The 20,243-nt window shown below is 42.5% G+C and overlaps 1 protein-coding gene across 1 annotated transcript; it reads left to right on the top strand.

Annotated features, from left to right (window-relative positions):
• The first annotated feature begins 7,413 nt into the window (after positions 1–7,413).
• Positions 7,414–14,924, top strand: LTB4R (leukotriene B4 receptor). Its single transcript, XM_060783010.2, has 2 exons — positions 7,414–7,549; positions 13,029–14,924. Exon 2 carries the CDS (start codon positions 13,062–13,064, stop codon positions 14,193–14,195), a length of 1,134 nt encoding a protein of 377 aa, XP_060638993.2. The 5' UTR covers positions 7,414–7,549; positions 13,029–13,061; the 3' UTR covers positions 14,196–14,924.
• Positions 14,925–20,243: the final 5,319 nt, after the last annotated feature.

The following is a 20,243-nucleotide window of genomic DNA, read 5'->3' on the forward strand; positions in this document are numbered from 1 at the left end:
ATTGATCCAAAAGGCAGGTGGGGCTGCCTTTCAGATGGATTGTGTGGGGACTGGCAAGGCCTGTAGCCGAGTGCCGAGTAAGGAAGGGCCTGTAGGTCCGGGCACTTCGGGCCTATGAGTGAAGTCTCCCCCACCCCCAAAAAATTATTTTTACACAAAACCAAAAAAAACCCCAAATATCTGACCTCCTGATTTTGGGAGGTCCAGACAAAAATGGATCAGGGTCCCCATCGAAAGCCAAACATGAAATGGGTCAAGGTGAGTCATAAAAGCACAAGTCTATTTACACCATTGCCTTGAAACCCAGTACTTCACTCCTAGTACTTCACCCCAAACCCTCGTATAATGCCAAGGCAACTGGGATGTCGGGAGAGCAGAGGCTGACTACCCATAAAAGAGTACTACTACTACATCAGCTCTAGATTATTAAATATGGTTTTCTGTGGGCAAACAGATGGCAACTACTGGATGGCATATGTTTTGTATCAAAAACTAGAGCTGATGTGGTCTATCCAATGCATTTTTCTGAATCAACACCCCCAAATAACCAAACTGAATCTAAAGTTGACCAAAAACTGATTCGTAACCCTTTTGGTACTAATTTTGGAGAGTGGTCCCTGGTCAAAGTGGCCTCGACATCACGCAGCAACAAGAACAATTGGTCTCACGAAACTCTCTTATAGTGCCAAGGCAATGGGGATGTCAAGTGAGAAGAGGCTGACTACCAACAAAAGATTACTACTACTATATCAGCTCTAGATTATTAAATATGGAATTCTGTGGGCAAGCAGATGGCGACTACTGGATGGCATATGTTTTGTATCAAAGACTAGAGCGGATGTGGTCTATCCAATGCAATTTTCTGAATCAACACCCCAAATAATCAAACTAAATCTAAAGTTGACCAAAAACAGATTCGTGACCCTTTTGGTACTAATGTTGGAAAGTGGTCCCTGGTCAGAGTGGTCCCTATTCAAGTAGTTCCTGTTTAAGTGGTCCCTGCTCAAGTGGTCGCTGGTCAAAGCTGCCCCTGGTCAAGTGGTCCCTGGTCAAAAAAATGTTGGGAATCACTGATATGTATAAGGGAATTCTTATTAAAAGGGACTTGGGTAAGTCAGCCTCCTCAAAACAGTTGATGGATTTGCCTTAGGGTTGCCATAAGTCAGAAATGACATGAGGGCAGACTACAAGATGAATACATCCATCAGGGGCTATTTACCTTTCTCACAGTAATACAAATCACCAATATTATACAACATTAATATTCAAACCATTTTGCAATCATGATTAAAATCCGCAACTCAGACCTCTGGGAACAGGAGCACTCTATTATTCAATGCTATATACTGAAGACAATGACAGCAAAATGTTGAGAGTGGGACAGGAACCACAGGAAAGGAGATTCCGTGTGAACATTAGGAGGAGCTTCCTAACTGTGAAAGGTGTTCAGCAGTGGAACTCTCTGTCCTGGAGTGGGGTGGAGGCTCCTTCTTTGGAGGCTTTTAAACAAAGGCTTCATGGCCTTCTGTTGGAGGTGCTTTGAATGTGATTGGACTAGATGGCCCATGGGGTCTCTTCCAGCTCTATGTTTCTATGACAGACAATCTTTGGGTGTTAGGGGATTACACTGCAAACTAGGAGATGTTGGGAGATTTTGTCCCCTGGTTTTAGGGGTGGAACTTTTGTAGAATTAATGCAGTTTGACACCATGTTAGCTACCATGGCTCAATGCTGCAAAGTCCTTGGAGTTGTAGTTTTACAAGGTCTCCAGCGTTCTCAGTGAAAGAGTGTTGGTGTCTCCCCAAACTACAGATCCCAAGATTCCATAGCATTGAGCCATGGCAGTTAAAACAGTGTCCAACTGCATTAATTCGACAGAATTTTCCTTTGAAGACAATATTCCAGACACAGATACCTCATACTGAAAGAAGCCCAAGGGCAAAATATGCTTTTCTCTTTGCTTTCCTAAGAAACTTATCTCGAAGGAATCATTCTTTCTTATCTACTACTACAGCAGTGACTCACTTAAGAATCTGACTTGCTGCCTCATTAGACTAGGGCTGCCAAAAACGGTGCTTCTGAAGTCTGAAGTCCTACGAGTTTTTATCATGTCTGGGGCTTACACATAATTCTTGAATGTTTTTAAAAACCTTGCAAGGGTTATTCCAATGCTTTCGTGCTGTTATAAATGTCCTCTCCCAGTACTTCACCCCAATGCATACCATGCACTTGTTTGCCTTCCATTTTTCCAAGTGCACATTCTTTAGTTTTCCATCTGCACAGTTTGACTGCAATAAGTGACACTCATAAATCTATGTTAACCTCATTCCTGTGTATGCCTTTTTTCTGGGTATTGAGATTATGAGTACTCCCTTTACCCATCTGTAACAACCAAAGCCTTCCAAAGTGGCTGCAATTTCCCCTCCACGGTCATTTTGTTGATCATGGAATTGTACTGGGGAACCTACAAATACCTAGAAATGTATTCTTTCCAGGAATTTCTAGGTCAGCTAGTATGACTCTGTGAGGTCACCATGCAAGATCTAGAGCAGTATTTCTCAACCTTCCTATTGCCATGAATCCTTAATACAGTTCCTCATGTTGTGGTGACCCCCAATCATAAAATTATTTTCATTGCTACTTCATAACTGTAAGTTTGCTACTGTTATGAATCGTAATGTAAATATCTGATATGCAGGATGTATTTTCATTCACTGGACCAAAATTGGCACAAATACCCGATACACCCAAATTTGAATACTGGTGGGGTTTGGGGGAAGGGTGGAATCGATTTTGTCATTTGGGAGTTGTAGTTGCTGGGATTTATAGTTAACCTACAATCAAAGAGCATTCTGAACTCCACCAACAATGGAATTGAACTAAACTTGGCACACAGAACTCCCATGACCAATAGAAAATACTGGAAGGGTTTGGTGGACATTGATCTTGAATTTTGGAGTTGTAGTTCACCTGCATCCAGAGGGCACAGTGGACTCAAACAATGATGGAGTTGAACCAACCTTGACACAAATACTCAATATGCCCAAATGTGAACACTGACAGAGTTTGGAGAAAATAGAGCTTGACATTTGGGAGTTGTAGTTGCTGGGATTTATAGTTCACCTGCAATCAAAGAGAATTCTGAACCCCGCCAACGATAGAATTGGGCCAAAGTTCCCACACAAAACCCCTATGGCTTGAAGGGACTTGCTGATGTGAAAAGAACAGGTGGAGAGATCTTCAGCCTTCTCCGCCTATGTTTTCTGTTGGTCTTTGGTGACCCTTCTGAAACCACCTCATGACCCCCTTCTAGTTTCCTAGAGAGAACATATTGATCAAATCCATAAATAATCAAATTCACTCTGGAGAGAAAATGTAATCATTTTACTACTGGCTATGGGACATAGCGAGATACTTCTCTGGATTTCCCCACTCTCCAGCAGATATGGAATGGATAAGAGGAGAAAGTAGCACCTCTATGGTGAAGCCAAAGTTCAGCTGTAATGTAGTTCTTCCACAAGATTTTGTAACCCCACAATTAACGCACTTCCACTGCTCCATAAAAATTTTAAATGATGTTTAAAGCAACTTCACAAACACAGGTATGTGTGAAACTGAAAATATAGTCCTTAGAAATGTGGGGGGGGGGGGGGGAATAGCAAGCAGAGAAGCAGAATAGCCCATTTTACTAAGTACATAAACAAGGTGCAAGTAGCAGTTATTGATGAGTTTTGTCCATTAATAGCAAGGGGGAGAGCTGTTAATTGAAAAAATGACCTAAACTGGCATTGAGTGATGGAGATTATCACCAAAGATGGCAGTTTTGCTTCAATACCAGTTTGCCTCCGTTATGTCCATAATCTTACTGCATATGAAGCACTTACAGATCCATAACCCTAGTATATCTACACTGTAGAATTAATGTTGTTTGATGCCACCTTAACTTCCATAACTCTATGCCATGGAATCATGGGGAGTGCAGTTTAACAAGGTCTTTTGCTTTCTCTGCCAAAGAGTGCGTCACCAAACTACAACTCTGTGATTCTATTGCATTGAATTATGACAGCTAAAGTGGTGTCAAACCACATTAATTCTAACGTGTAGATGCACCCTCGGTTATGATGACTCTATAAATTGTCAGCCACAATGGTGAAAACAACTTACTGCTTTTGAGTTGGCTCAGAGTGATAGCTTGAAGCAATTTTAAAATAATGTTCAAATGGAGGGGAAGGTATGGATAGTGGGAGATACACATCTAAGAAATGTATAGTGCCATATAAGGTAAAGTGACTTTTGGGATAATGTATATCGAGATAAGACTTGTACGGCAAAAGTTTGTTAATTGAATGGATGTATCAATAAATAAATAGCCCCCGGTGCAGTGGGTTGAAGCACTGAGCTGCTGAACTTGTTGACCGAAAGGTCACAGGTTCGAATCCGGGGAGCGGTGTGAGCTTCCGCTGTCAGCCCCAGCTTCTGCCAAACCAGCACTTCAAAAACATGCAAATGTGAGTAGATCAATGTGCTCCATGCAGTCATGCCGACCACATGTCCTTGGAGGTGTCTACGGACAACGCCGACTCTTTGGCTTAGAAATGGAGATGAGCACCAACCCCCAGAGTCGGACACAACTGGGCTTCATGTCAGAGGAAAACATTTACCTGTACCTATCAATAAATGGGGGGGGGGGGGAGATTAAACAATGCTCCAGATTCTAAATTCTGCTACTTGAACGCTGGCGAATTTTCTCTAGCAATTAACAAGCTAAATGTATTTGTTTCTAAGACTGCAAACTGTTCTTTTATTGTGTTTTCTGTAACCCAGACTGACTCAGCTATCCCTCTTGAAAGAGGAAATGAACCAGCCTCATTCTGGCTGTATCTCTGGTCAGAGCTCTGATGCAACATCAAGGGATGCTGCAAAACCGTTGTGAGCAAATGTATGTACACAATAACAACTGAGGGATTTCAAGGTTGGGTCATTCTAGGGACAATGTTTCATAATTTGTATTGCCTGAAGACCTGTGTAACGAAAAGAGGAATTAAATTCACACCATTGAACAACCTGGGTGTCCTGAACATACAAAAATCTTTCACAGGTAGCATAAATTAGAGCAGTGGTCCCCAACCTGTGGTCCGTGAACCACCAGTGGTCAGCAAGAATTAAAATACGGTCCATGGCCTCACCATTACTGCACCATTGTAACAAGAGCAACTGGTCTCACAAAACCCTCTTATTGTGCCAAGGGTTATTAAATATGGTTTTCTGTGGGTGAGCTGATGATGACTACTGGATGGCATATATTCTATATCAGAAACTAGAGTTAATGTGGTTTATACAATATAATTTTCTAAATCAAGACCCCAAGTAACCAAACTGAATCTAAAGTTGACCAAAAATTGATTCATAACCCTTTTGATATTAATGTTGGAGAGTGATCCCTGGTCAAAAAAAGATTAGGAACCACTGAATTAGAGAAAGGAATCATAGTCCTCCATATCACCCAATTGTTCTGGTTTAGCAGGGAAAACTTCCCACTAATCCTCTGCCCATTACACTTGTTCTTATACTTCTCTAAATTGTCCCAATTTCTTCCTTTGTCTTTCATACTCAGTTTACTTCAGTTGCTATACATTTAAATTCAAAGTGCCAAAAATAGTTGGCATTCAATTAATTTGGGTTGGAGAGGTGAGGGGAGAGTTTTGTCCTTCCTAGTTGGCTCAACCAAAAGCAAACTACGCATCCTTTCCTAGGCAGCGTGTTCTTCCTTGTTGCAACTGTTACCATCTTTAGCATACTCTCATGTTGCTTGGTCTCTTTTTTTACCTGGGAAATGTTGGAGGGTTTGGTATAATGGTTTGAGTATTGAACTACAACTCTAGAGACCATGGTTTGGTTGTCATGAAAATCCACATGTGATCTTGGGCATATCACACACTTTCCATCACAGGAAATGCTATGATCGCTTCACCTTAGGATCATTATAAATCAGAAATGTTATGAAGGCACAAAACAACAATGGTTCATCTCAAATTTCACTCTCTGTCTGCCTCTATAGCTCATTTGATTCCTTATTAGACACACTGCATTACATTTTCAGAGATTGTACACAAAGGAAATATAATGCTAAAAGTACTGACAGTGACAATTAAATTATTGTCATGGGCTATGTATCTGTAGGAGATAATGCCAATAATTTGGATATCAACTTAAGCAATTAATACATTATGCTATTATAAACCTTGGACAATTATGAGCTTTGGACACATCATCTACACTGTAGAATTAATTCAGTTTGACACCACTTTAACTGCTTTGGAATTGTGAAGTTGACTTATGGCAATCCAGAAGCAAGCCTTATCACATGGTTCTTTGGAGCTGAGATTCTGTGACTCACCCATCCACTCCATGGCTACATGGGAAATCAAACCCCCATTGTCTCCAGAGTTGTAGTCCAAATAAAACATCACACTACATTATTTATACCACATTATTATATGCAGTGGCTTGAATAATATACTAGGAGTTTGGAAGATCCTTGCTCAACTATGGAAGCTCACTGGATGACCTTGGGCAAGTCATGGTCTCTCCATTTTCGAGGAAATGAATTGTGAACCATTTCTGAACAAATCTTGACAAAAAAGCAAAACTGTAATGAACACATAAGGCCCAGTACACATGTATAAGAACAGTTTGGGGAGATGGATTTCTTTTGTTTCACAGCAAAAACAGAGTCTGGGTGGCCATCTGTTGGGGTGCTTTGAACGTGATTTTCCTGTTTCTTGGCAGGGGGTTGGACTGGATGGCCCATGAGGTCTCTTCCAACTCTATGATTCTATGGTTCTAAAAGAAAAACCAGAAAGACCAGACTATGACTTTGGGAACCAGGGTCTGAATCCCTGCTCCACTATGAAACCTTGGTGACCTTGGGCAAATCACAGTCTCTCGTCCTCAGAAGAAGGCAGTGATAAACCTCTTCTAAATAAATCTTGACCAGAAACACCAATGATTGGTTCACTGTAGGTTGGAAACAACTTGAAGGCACCACTTGTATAGACATCACTTGTATAGACATCTCAAGGAGGTGCCTGCTGATGCCCATCACAGTGTCTCCAGATACAGGAACATAGCTGGATGCATCAACCCATGACTTACAAGATGGTTTAGGGTGGGAAACCTTGAGAACCATATCTACAAAGTCTTAACAACGTGAAACACATACATCACAAGCCCTTTTCAAGTAAATTTGTATCCTATCTACTTACTAATTCAATTTCTCCTAATGCATTAGTACTTTCTTACCACTGCTTACTCAATCCCTTACAAAGTTACAGTCACTTCCTCTTGGAGCTCAATGGAAGATAGCAAAGGAGGGGGCGTTTCCTAATGCTGTTGTGAGAGAGTGCAAGAAGCAGTAGCCCACAAACCAAACCACTTCCACTCCACCAACTCCTCAAGGGGTGATGCAAAACTAGGGACAGGATAAGTCTCGGGGCGCAGAAGGTTGGAGAACTCAGCACCAGGCAGATTAATTTGGAAGACCAGAAAGGTAAGCAAGTGAGTGGGTAACTCCACAGTCCTGAGATAATATCAGGGATGGCAAAGTGTGTTTCTGACAGATGGACCATAAAGAGAGTGGAAAGGAGAAGTGAGACCAACCAGAGCTATTTAAGCCAGGCAGAAGTATTAGAACCTAGAAAGTATTCCCCATGCCAAGACTCCAATCTAGAAGATGTGAAGGGATAACAAAGGAGAAATATTCCTCTGAGCATGTATCATTTTGTTGCTGCTGCCCAAGTCAACCTTTTGAGTGAGAGACCTCCTAGTCACCCTATCCCTGCTCAGGTCTTGCAAATTCAGGCCTGTGTATTCCTTGGTTAATTTCATCCACCTGGAATGGCGTCTTCACCTTTTCCTAATGCATTCTACCTTACTAACATTAGCATCTTATCTAGGGAGTCATGTCTTCTCATGATATGGCCAAAGTATGACAGTCTGAGTTTAGTCATCTTGGATTCCAGGGTGAGTTCTGGTTCAGTTTCCTTTAGGACCTATTGATTGGTCTTTTTAACAGTCCATGGTTTCTGCAGAATTCTTCTCCAGCACCACACTTCAAATGAGTTGATTCTCTTCCTATCTGCTTTCTTCACTGTCCTGCTTTCACAACCATATATAGAAATGGGGAAGACATTGACAATGGCATGGGCCATCCTAACTTGAGTATTTAATGATATATCTTTGCACATCAGGATCTTGATCCATCATAGCTTTTCCTTCAAAGGTCTTGTCTTCTGATTTCTTGATTCCAGTCTCTGATTAATGACTGAGCCAAGGAAACAAAATTTTTGAACAATTTAATGCCCTCATTGTTGGCTTCATCTGTGGTCATGATTTTTGTTTTCTTGCTGATCAATTGTAAACATGCCTTTGCATTTTCTGTTTGTAGCCATTTCTTTCTATCTGTTTATTTCCGGGTCTGTCATTAGTCTATTATCAATTACGCAAGTGCCGAGCCCCCGGTGGCGCAGTGGGTTAAAGCACTGTGCCGGCAGGACTGAAGACCGACAGGTCGCAGGTTCGAATCCGGGGAGAGGTGGATGAGCTCCCTCTATTAGCTCCAGCTCCTCATGCGGGGACATGAGAGAAGCCTCCCACAAGGATGATAAAACATCAAAAATCATCCAGGCGTCCCCTGGGCAACGTCCTTGCAGACAGCCAATTCTCTCACAACAGGAGCGGTTGCTCCTGACACGACAAAAAAAAAATTACGCAAGTGAATCGTTTGGAAAAGGAGCATGTCTCTTTTCTCCAGCTGGTCCATGCCTTACAATCATAAGAGAAGTCTTGGCTCCAATTAACCACGATGCATTATGTAAGACCAACCTGTGCTATGCCATTCTGATTGGAGGATAACTTCTGCAATGCAAACCTTATATTCTTTTCTAACTTCATCTTCTGAATCTATTCTGATTTGTATGCATCTCGGGTGCCAGGTCTAGAAGTCTGTAGTGACAGAGGATACACTTAATTTATCCCTTAGCAAGCCTAAGGTTTCAACTTTTTATTAAAACCTTCAAAGGCAGCTAAAAAGAATTCATTTTTGGCTCTAAGTAAGTCTACCTTTGTATTCAGTTACAACAATTTCATACATGTTCAACTATCATTACTCTTTTGTACAGAATCCAAAGATTTGTATGTTGATGAAGTACATGGAATTCTCTGCTAGAAAGCTATCTAGAAGAGAAGTCCAAGTACCTTGTTGTGTGTCTTCAAGTCATTCCTGACATGGCAACCCTAAAGTGAACCTATCACAGAATTTTATGTGTCTGGAAGTATGTGACTCACCAACTTTTCAATGGCTGAGTGGGAAATCAAACCTTGCTCTCCAGAGTCATAATCCAATGCTCAAACCCAAACTACAAATCTCAAGATCATTGCCAAAGGAGCTATGACTGTTAAAGATGTGTAATCACTGACTAAGGAGGTACATTCAATGTAATCAGTATATCTATAAGATTGTTCAAACATAGTAGTTTTGATTCTGCAGTGGCAATAGCATTGCATATCTCATTGCAATTGCAGAATCACTTTTGAAAAGGACTTACTAAATGATATTGGAACATGGAGCTAATAAACATGTAGAGACACTATGTAAGAGTATTCACAGCTGAGCAGTTAGTCTTATCTTCCAATGGCATAATCAAATGTGTCCCTCTCAAACCTAATGGAAAGGTTTTTTTTGAAGGCAGGTCCCAAAATTCAACTTGCTTCAATTTCAGTTTGAATGTCTAAGCTTGGTGGTTAATGTGGGTAGAAGCTGCTTTGAAGATCTGGTTACATGGGGAAACACGGGAAATGTATCTATTTGCCCACACTTTCTTTAGAGGGCCACAGATGTATGAAGAACATTAGAACATGATGCAACCTTAACATCAGAAAATCTAGGTGACCCAAATAATGCCCCTTCTCTGCCAGTCCTGCAAACAACTAGAACATTTGACTAACTGAGAAGACAGAATCTAGAGGGGGGGGGGGAGGCTGAAATAACAGGCACCTTGGCCCTGGCTTCAAATCCCAGCATGTCCCTTTTGGCAACCTTCCTCACCTGATGCCCTTAGCCTTTCTAATGGCCAACTTCACCCTTATCTGTTGAATCTTATGAATGTTGTAGAAAAGTTAAATTCTAGACATCACCAAGAGCCAAACTAGATCTGGACGCAGTAATGTTACATGGTGTTTCCTCTAGGATGTACCTCCAACCATTTATGAAAAGGGAAAGGGCTGCACAAACCTTTCCTTGTGGGACATCCAAGCAATACCAATGCTTCCCCGGCTACTTCTTCCCATGCAAGAAATAAGGTTGCATGCCTTCAAACCATTCCTGACTTATGGTGACTCTAAACCAGATCTGTCACAAGACTTCCTTGGCAAAATCTCTTTAGAGGAGGTTTGCCTTTGCCTTCCTTTGAGGCTGAGAGAGTGTGAGTTCTTTGAGGAAGGCTTTGATTGCATGTTCCTGCATTGCAGGGGGTCGACTGGATGGCCCCTGGGTCTCTTCCCACTCTATGACTTGCTCAAGGTCACTTGCAAGCTTCCTAAAGAAGGATATGAACCTCAGAAACCCTAGTCCAACGATCAAACAATTACACCCAGTTGATCCAATTGGTAGAAAAAGTAAAGAAAGATCTGGATCTCATCTCTGAACAGACTCAGTTCATCTGAAATAGATATGCACAACATGTCCTTATGCAGAACTCGCATCTGCAGGCACTCCCTTTGTTTCCCCATCATTAAGCAGTTGCCCCACCATTTCTCTGAGAGCTGCAAGGAAATTGCTCCATATGCTTAAACGAACTAGAAGTCTTTGTGCCTTTACACCAAGACAGCATCACGCATCACATCCGATTCAAGGGACAACCTCTGTTGAGGCATGCTGTGATGGGGGAATTCCTTCCCCCTTTTCTGACAAGTCATCTTCCCCAACTTGATGGTCATCTGATTTTAGGACTACAACTCCCATCAGCCCAATCAACATGGGTGAGAATCAGGCATGTAGCCAGGGGGGGGGGGCTCGGGGGGCTTCACCCCCCCCCCCCCGAAATTCTCATGGTGGTTCACGAAAAGGCCTTACTGGTGCATTATTTAAACTGTTATGTTTATTAATATCATGATTTGATCACCATTCTCAATATATCCCATACGTATGGGGGTATTGGGGTAATGATACAAAAGGTTTGCTAGGCTAGACCCTCTTTCACTCAGACTCAGCCCCCCCCCCCCCCCCGAAACTCAGCCCCCCGAAACCCCCCCCTGAAATTTTTTAGCCCCCCCCCCCCCCCCCCCCGAAACGAAATCCTGGCTACGGGCCTGGTGAGAATGACTGTATTGTAGTACATCTGGATAGTGCCAGGTTGTGATGGGGTGGAGATTGGGGTTGCAATAGGCATTCAGAATTTTCTTGAATTTGAAACCTAATGACACATCTGTTCTTAAAGCTTGTCCTCTAATGGCAAGTCTGCATGAGCAAGAAAAAGCCTGACTTATCCCAAATACACTTCTGGCTGTTTTCATGATATTTGCCTACTTTCTGTGGCCATCACAGATTTTGCAGACTTAAAACAGCTTTGCCTCTCTTCAGGCATAAAAGGATGAAGCCTTGATCCAGCTGGACAATGTAGACACCAACGTGGCACCACAGAGCGTTTAGTCTGGAACAGATATGCTCTGGACTGCTCTGGCTGCAAATTTATTGGTCAGTGTAGACTCAACCCTAAGTTGTATGCTTTATACACACATACACAGCCCTTAGTGCAGTGTTTCTCAACCTTCCTAATGCAGCAACCCCTTTATGCAGGGGTTGTGGACATGACAAAAAAAATGTTGTGGTGAGCCCCAACCATAAAATTATTTTCATTGCTACTTCATCACTGTAATTTTGCTACTGTTATGAATCGTAATGTAAATACCTGATATTCAGGATGTATTTATTAACTGGATGAAATTTGGCACAAATACCTAATATGCCCAAATTTGAATACTGGTGGGGTTTGGGGGGGGGGGGGGGGGCGTTGATTTTGTCATTTAGGAGTTGTAGTTACTGGGATTTATAGTTCAAAAAGCATTCTGAACCCCATCAACCATAGAATTGACCCAAACTTCCCACACAGAACTCCTATGCCTTGAAGGGACTCACTGACATGAGTCTCCTTGCAGCCTTGCACTCTCCCTCACCTGCACATGCACACCACATTGCCATGCGCAGAGAATGCCTGCTCTCCCCTCCCCACTTGGAGTCTCAGAAACAGCGCTTCCATTGGATGAGAGACTGGAAAATCACAGCAGAAGGGCTTTTGGTGTATTTGTCGTCTGTTTCCAAAAGGAAGAGAAGGAAAGGCAGAGAGAGCTTCAGCCTTCGCCTCTCTGACAAAGGAGTTCCTAAGACCATCACAAATATGTGTTTTCTGGTAGTCTTTGGTGGCACCTCTGAAGCCCCCTTGTGACCTCTTCTGGGGGGTCTCGGCCCCCAGGTTGAGAAACGCTGCCTTTGTGGTTTGGTTTGTAAAACTTTCTGCTACAAGGTGTACAATTATTCATTTAGAATTATTTTGAGAATGTTATCTCTATGTGCTTTATATTACATTGAGGTTGCCTTTGTAAGGGACTGATATCCATTACACTATTGCCAAATTGTAGCCAAGGGGAAGGGGAAGGACATGGGTCAGAATCTGATTGGTGTCTTACACAACTGGACATTTTGTCCATCTAGTTCAAGATCACAGAAGCAAAGTTGTACATCTGATGATGTTGTGCATATAGCTCCATATTCAGATTCTATTTAGTTGCACATTTGCTGTGGTATGTGGTTGTATAGACAAGTGTGTAGCTGGATTCACTTGCACATTTGTTTGTACACAGCGTTGCCTTCTACATGAGGGTCTCAGAGCATAATTACATCATGCAAATGCAAAGTAGGGTCCTGGTCATGACATTCTATTGACATCTCTTTTGCTTCTTTTTTCCCCACACAGTTCCTCTGTCACCGTACAACATTTGATTGGACCATGAATATTTCTAAGAATGCAACCCAGAATATAACCAGTTCAGTGGGTCCTCTCCCAGGATCAACTGTAGGCCAGGTTGTCCTCTCACTCGCCTTCATCCTGGGTCTCCCTGGCAATGCTTTCGTCGTGTGGAGTGCAGGTTGCCTTGTCCGCAAGCGCACTGTCACCTGCCTTCTCATCCTCCACTTGGCCATAGCTGATTTGATTGTACTCCTCACAGCACCTATCTTTCTCCGTTTTCTAAGTGTTGGCAGATGGGAAATGGGTGAAGTCATCTGCCAGGCATGCTATTACATCTGCGGAGTTAGCATGTATGCCAGTGTTTCCCTTATCGCTCTCATGAGCCTTGACCGCTGCTTGGCTATCTCCTGGCCCTTTGTCTCCCAGAAGATCCGCACAAGAAGTACCATACGCATTTTGGTTTCTGTTATCTGGGTGGTTGGCTTTTTCTTGGCCATCCCTGTACTCATCTACAGAAGGGAAGTAAATATGAGTGGACGGCTCATTTGTCAACTCAGCTACCCTGACCCCATGTCCAAGCACCTGGTTTTCCACAATCTCTTTGAAACCATCACTGGGTTTGTTCTTCCTTTCATTGCCATAATCTACAGCTACGGGACCATAAACCGACGGCTGAAGGAGACACGGTTCCGCCGGAAGCGACGGACAAACCACCTCATCAGTCTCATTGTGTTAGCTTTTGCTCTTTTTTGGCTCCCATACCATGTGGTTAACCTTTTGGATGTGGTTGGTGTCTGGAGCAATTCCAAGGAGGTAAAAAGTGCAGGAGAAATGGGTAGACCTACTTTGATTGCCTTAGCCTTCTTTAGCAGTAGCGTCAACCCCATCCTGTATGCTTTCAGTGGTGGCTCCTTTATCCGGTCCGCTGGCTTTGGCTTCATGGCCAAGCTCTTTGAAGGGACAGCCTCTGAAATGTCCAGCACCAGACAAGGCACCATGCAAGGAAGTCAACAGCTTGGAAATTCAAAGATCAAACACTTAAATCATGAGAATCCTGAATTTCTGACTATGTCTACTAACCCAACAACTGGTGGATCATCTCAAGAAGGTGGGGATGCTTCCAAGCCCCTCCAGTCACCTTACAAACCCACTGAAGAGCAATATGAGCTTTGAACTCTGTATGGTGAAATGCTCTCTTTCTCTCACCATATGTCCTCTTTACATCAATATTATGTGAGGAAGGACAGTTCTGTTTTTCCAGCAAGCTCTGAATTACCACCTCATTCAAAAGAATGGGTTACTTCACTGAACATGCACAGTGCCTTTCACTACCAAGATATCAAATCTTAGAGCAGCAATTCTGTGTCATGTTTTCTAAACCAAAGCTAGTCTGTGAACACTGGTGGTTCAGTACTGGAATTCTAGCCTGACACACGGGAGGATTGGGTTTGATTCCTGTTCAATGCAACTTGGTGTATGTGTGTGTATTGTGGGACAGGGCGTTGGACTGGAATGGCCCTTGTGGTACTGTCCAAATCTATGATTCTATGATTTTAAATTGATATTTTGGGACAAGTTGCAGGATCGGGTAGCCATGCTTTTTGAGGATTTTGAAGTGGTAGTGACCCAGTCTTTGTTTCCCTTCCTTCCTTTCTGGAATTCACCCACAAGCTCTGAGTTAGCAGGAGTGCTTAGATATCTTTTGCTGTTTCGTTTTAGTTTGTAAACACCACTTTGGGCCCCAATTCTGAGAGCAAACTGTTACAAATAAATAATAATCTCTTTTTCTACAATAGTGGTTCCTAACCTTTCTAATGCCGCAACCCCATTATTCCCTTTCCTCAAGTTGTGGTGACATCCAAACACAAAACTATTTTCGTTGCTGTATTGTCGAAGGCTTTCATGGCCGGAATCACTGGGTTGTTGTAGGTTTTTTTCGGGCTATAGAACATGGCCATATAGCCCAAAAAAACCTACAACAACCCACTATTTTCGTTGCTACTTCATAACTGCAGTGTTGCTACTGTTATGAATCGTAATGTAAATAACTGATATGCAGGATGTATTTGGGGCGGAGGGTGATTTTGTCATTTGGGAGTTGCAGTTGCTGGAATTTATAGTTAACCTACAATCAAAGAGCACTCTGAACTCTACCAACGATGGAATTGAACCAAACTTGGCACACAGAACTCCCATGACCAACAGAAAATACTTCATAATTGTAATTTTGCTACTATTATGAATTGTAATGTAAATATCTGATATGCAAGATGTATTTTCATTGATTGCACCAAATTTGGCACAAATACCCAATATGCCCAAATTTGAATACTAGTGGGGTTGGAGAGAGGATTTTGTCACTTAGGAGTAGTAGTTGCTGGGATTTATAGTTCACTTACAATCAAAGAGCACTCTAAACTCCACCAACGATGGAATTGAACCAAACTTGGCACACAGAACTCCCATGACAAACAGAAAATACTGGAAGGGTTTGGTGGGCATTGATCTTGAGTTCGGAGTTATAGTTTACCTACATCCACATAGCATTGTGGACTCAAACAATAATGGATCTGGACCAAACTTGGCACGAATACTCAATATGCCCAAATGTGAACACTTGTGGAGTTTGGGGGAAAATAGACATTTGGGAGTTCTAGTTGCTGGGATTTATAGTTCACCTACAATCAAAGAGTATCCCAATGATAGAACTGGGCCAAACCACCCACACGGAACCCCCATGACCAACAGAAAATACTGTGTTTTCTGGTTGTCTTTGGTGACCCCTCTGACACCCCCTTGTGACCCTTCCATGGGTCCCAACCCCCAGGTTGAGAAACACTGTTCTAGAAGAAAACAAACTGTATTTTTTGGATAAGGCAAAGAGAAGAGAAGAGCATCCACCTATAATCCACCCTCACACACCTTAAATTTCCTTTCAGCTCTTTTCATTCATTTTTTGGATCTATTTTATTCTCAAGAGGTGTTTAATATTGATGGCTACTGATAACATACAGAGTTATAAAAAGAAGAGAAGGAGAAGAGAAGGTGGTGAGCATTTGTGGGAGACAGTAAAGACTGACAAAAAGAATGTGTTATCTCCATTCTCTTCCATCCTTTCCCATTCAACTTACTTTGCTCCCAAGATACTTATAGAGATGGCCTCACCACTAGGTAATGTGAGATAGTCACTTTAGGCAGCAGGTATTTGAAGGTAGAATGAAAGTATTTGAGATGAACGCTGTGTGAAGATTTCATTGTTGGGACAGTTGGCTTTGGAAAGAGGATATAATTTTGTTCCTTAGCCAACAAAATGTCTTGGGTTTGGCCCAAAGTGTTTAGCAATGGGAAAAGGACAACTGGAAGCTCAGACCAGTGGTTCTCAACTTGGGGTCCCCAGATGTTTTTGGCCTTCAACTCCCATAAATCCCAACAGCTGCTAAACTGGCTGGGATTTCTGGAAGTTGTAGGCTAAAAACATCTGGGGACCCCAAGTTGAGAACCACTGGCTTAAACCCAAATTCAGTTATTGATCTTACCTGAGTAGAACTCAATGACTCAATGCTTGTGTAAGTTTCATTTAGTGGGTCTGCTCCAGTTGAGAGCAACCATTGGAATCAGCAGAAATCCATAGGGCCAAACTTAGAAGGTAAAAATAATCTAGAGTGGTTTTTTGAATCAATGTTACTTACTTACATATAACATGCCTACCAGCCTCCTCCCAGTAGACTCAAATCAAGGAAAAGCTTTATGAGAACTACCACTCCTCTTGGCATCCCCCCAGCAACAGCAAGGGTATCCCCCTGGGCAGCTAAACCAGGAAATCCCAACTGGATGGCCCCCCGCGAGGGTCCTCCTCCAGGGCCAAACCAAGAATGAGCAACCTGGAAGTCCCTGAACAAACTCAGAAGTGGAATGGGCAGATCAAAAGACAACCTGGCAAAATGGCACGACCTAAAAGAATCCCACACCTTGTGTGACTGTGGAGCAGAACAGACAACTCTGCATCTGTATGCTTGTCCACTATGCCCTGCTTCATGTACAGAGGAAGAATTGTTGGAGGCTACAGACAATGCCATTGCTATTGCCCGTTTTTGGTCAAAAGATGTTTAGCCACCTGCGCTCCTATTTTTATCGGTTTTATACTAATTTATGCAATGCTTTTGATACAAAATAAATAAATAAATAAATAAAACTTTGTATTTTATTGGAAAATAAATACATTCTTTACATGTCACTAATAATTAAAACATGTATGTTACAAGAGACACTGAAAATGTGTGTTGACTGTAGTGTGTGTAAGAAACTCTGAATGTGTTCTGACCATTGGAGTTTGGTGACTTCATAGACAGTGAAGTGATGAAACTGCTCTGAGTTTTCGTCTGAACTTTAAATATGCTGGGCCTATTTGGAGAATTGGGCTTTCTATCCTTGGATAATCCCAGCCCCTTCCACACAACTATATACAACCCACATTGAACTCGATTGTATGACAGTGTGGATTCAGATAATCCAATCCAAAACCGATATTGTAGATTATCTGCCTAGATATTCTGGGTTATATGGCTGTGTGGAAGGGCCCTCCTTTAACATTCAGACTAAAACTCAAAGTGGGTTTGCCACCATACTGATATGGAAATGATAACTGTTTCTTGAGGACCTTACTGTAGTCCCACTATGGAATTGACTGTATTTGGAGACATCTTCTCACTTGAACTGAGACTGGAGAAATTTATTCAGTATACATTACCTGTGTTCTCAGTTCTTTGAGTAGCTTAACATAAGCAACCATAAACAAGAAACAAGTTTCAATAGGTTTTGAGGAACCTTAGGAACTGTATTGACTATATTGTTGTGTGCCTTCAAGTCTATCCCAGGTCTTCTGAGTGTCCTACTCACAATACACAAACAATTACACCACACTGGCTCTTTAGCCTGCCTGGATCCGCTACACAATTATTTATTTATGATACCTGCAACCTGTTCCACAATTTGAACTTCTCTAGATAATAAGCTGCTGCCTGCAGTGAACAATGAAATAAGTTGTCTTCTCAGCTGTGTTGAAGTAAAATTCATAGGTCACTGGTACCCATTCATTCTGCACAGTTATAGCACTATGATCCATTAAAGTACCACCTTTCCATTCTAGTGAATCATGGGACTGGCAGTCCAGGAAGAATTACAGAATCATAGAATCAAAGAGTTGGAAGAGACCTCATGGGCCATCCAGTCCAACCTCATTCTGCCAAGAAGCAGGAATATTGCATTCAAATCACCCCTGACAGATGGCCATTCAGCCTCTGTTTAAAAGCTTCCAAAGAAGGAGCCTCCACCACACTCCAGGGCAGAGAGTTCCACTGCTGAACGGCTCTCACAGTCAAGAAGTTCTTCCTCGTGTTCAGATGGAATCTCCTTTCTTGTAGTTTGAAGCCATTGTTCCGCGTCCTAATCTCCATGGAAGCAGTAAACAAGCTTGCTCCCTCCTCCCAGTGGCTTCCTCTCACATATTTATACATGGCTATCATATCTCCTCTCAGCCTTCCCTTCTTCAGGCTAAACATGCCCAACTCCTTAAGCCGCTCCTCATAGTGCTTGTTCTCCAGACCCTTGATCATTTTAGTCGCCCTCCTCTGGACACATTCCATCTTGTCAATATCTCTCTTGAATTGTGGTGCCCAGAACTGGACACAATATTCCAGGTGTGGTCTAACCAAAGCAGAATAGAGGGGTAGCATTATTTCCCTAGATCTAGACACTATGCTCCTATTGATGCAGGCCAAAATCCCATTGCCTTTTTTTTGCCGCCACATCACATTGTTGGCTCATGTTTAACTTGTTGTCCACGAGGACTTCTCAGCCACCGAGCTCCTATAAAGGTTTGGCACAGCGGGTTAAAGGCCCAGCTGCAGAAAATCTTGCTGATTGAAAGGTCGACAGTTCAAGCCTGGGTTGGGGTGAGCGTCCAACCATCAGCTGAACTTCTGCTCACGTAGCAGTTTGAAAACAGCAGGTAAAGTTTTTCCCTGACATTAAATCCAGTCATGTCCAACTCTGGGGTGTGGTGCTCATCTCCATTTCTAAGCCGAAGAGATGGTATTATCCATAAACACCTCCAAGGTCATGTGGCCAGCATGACTGCATGGAGTGCCGTTACCTTCCCGTCAGAACATTACCTATTGATGCACTCACATTTGCATATTTTCTAACTATGTTGACAAAAGCTGGGGCTAACAGCAGGAGCTCATGCCGCTCCCTGGATTTGAACCTGCAACCTTTCAATCAGCAGGTTCATCGGCTCAGTGATTTAACTCACTGCGCCACCGGGAGCTCCAAACAGTAATGAGAGTAGATAAATAGGTACTGCATTGCCCCCTGTGGCTGGAGGCAAGCACAGTTTTCAGATGACGGAGATGGAAAAGGATGCAAAGTCTTTACCTCTGTCTATGTACTGTCTGCCTTTGTTCATTGTATAATGGCATTGAATGTTTGTAATCCGCCCTGAGTCCCCTCGGTGAGATAGGGTAGAATATAAATAAAGTATATTATTATATTAAAGTGCCTCTCCAAACTACTGTTTCCAGGTCCAAGAGGATACAAGTAAGGCAGTACCTCACTCAGCCTCAGAGGAAGTCGAGGACAACCACACTTTGGACAAATCAAAGAACTGAAACCACAATTAATGTCCATAGATTAGGTTTCCCTGACGATATCTTGCCAACAAAACCCTATGATAAATTCACCTTTGGATTGCCACAAATTGGAAACCGCTTGAAGGTACACAACAAGAGTAACAAATGGGTTGTTGTAGGTTTTTTCGGGCTATATGGCCATGTTCTAGAGGCATTCTCTCCTGACGTTTTGCCTGCATCTATGGCAAGCATCCTCAGAGGTAGTGAGGTCTGTTGGAACTAGGAAAATATATCTGTGGAAAGACCAGGGTGGGACAAAGGACTCTTGTCTGCTGGAGCTAGGTATGAATGTTTCAACTGACCACCTTGATTAGCATTTGATAGCCTGGCAGTGCCTGGAGCAATCTTTTGTTGAGAGGTGATTGTTCTTCGACAATACAAGAGTAACAAATTTATTCCTAACCTTCTGCTTTCTCTGTTGCCTACTACTACTACTACTGAGGAAATAAGCTCAGTTTTTTTTACTGAGCTGCACAATTCCTACCATTCTTTTCTGCACTAAACGAGCAATAAAAATGGTAGGAAGGATGAAATA

Source organism: Anolis sagrei, chromosome 6 (genome assembly GCF_037176765.1).
Source record: "Anolis sagrei isolate rAnoSag1 chromosome 6, rAnoSag1.mat, whole genome shotgun sequence".
Lineage (NCBI taxonomy): Eukaryota > Metazoa > Chordata > Lepidosauria > Squamata > Dactyloidae > Anolis > Anolis sagrei.

Coding starts and splice junctions, on each gene's coding strand:
- LTB4R (XM_060783010.2), top strand. CDS start 13,062: ATGAATATTTCTAAGAATGCAACCCAGAATATAACCAGTTCAGTGGGT.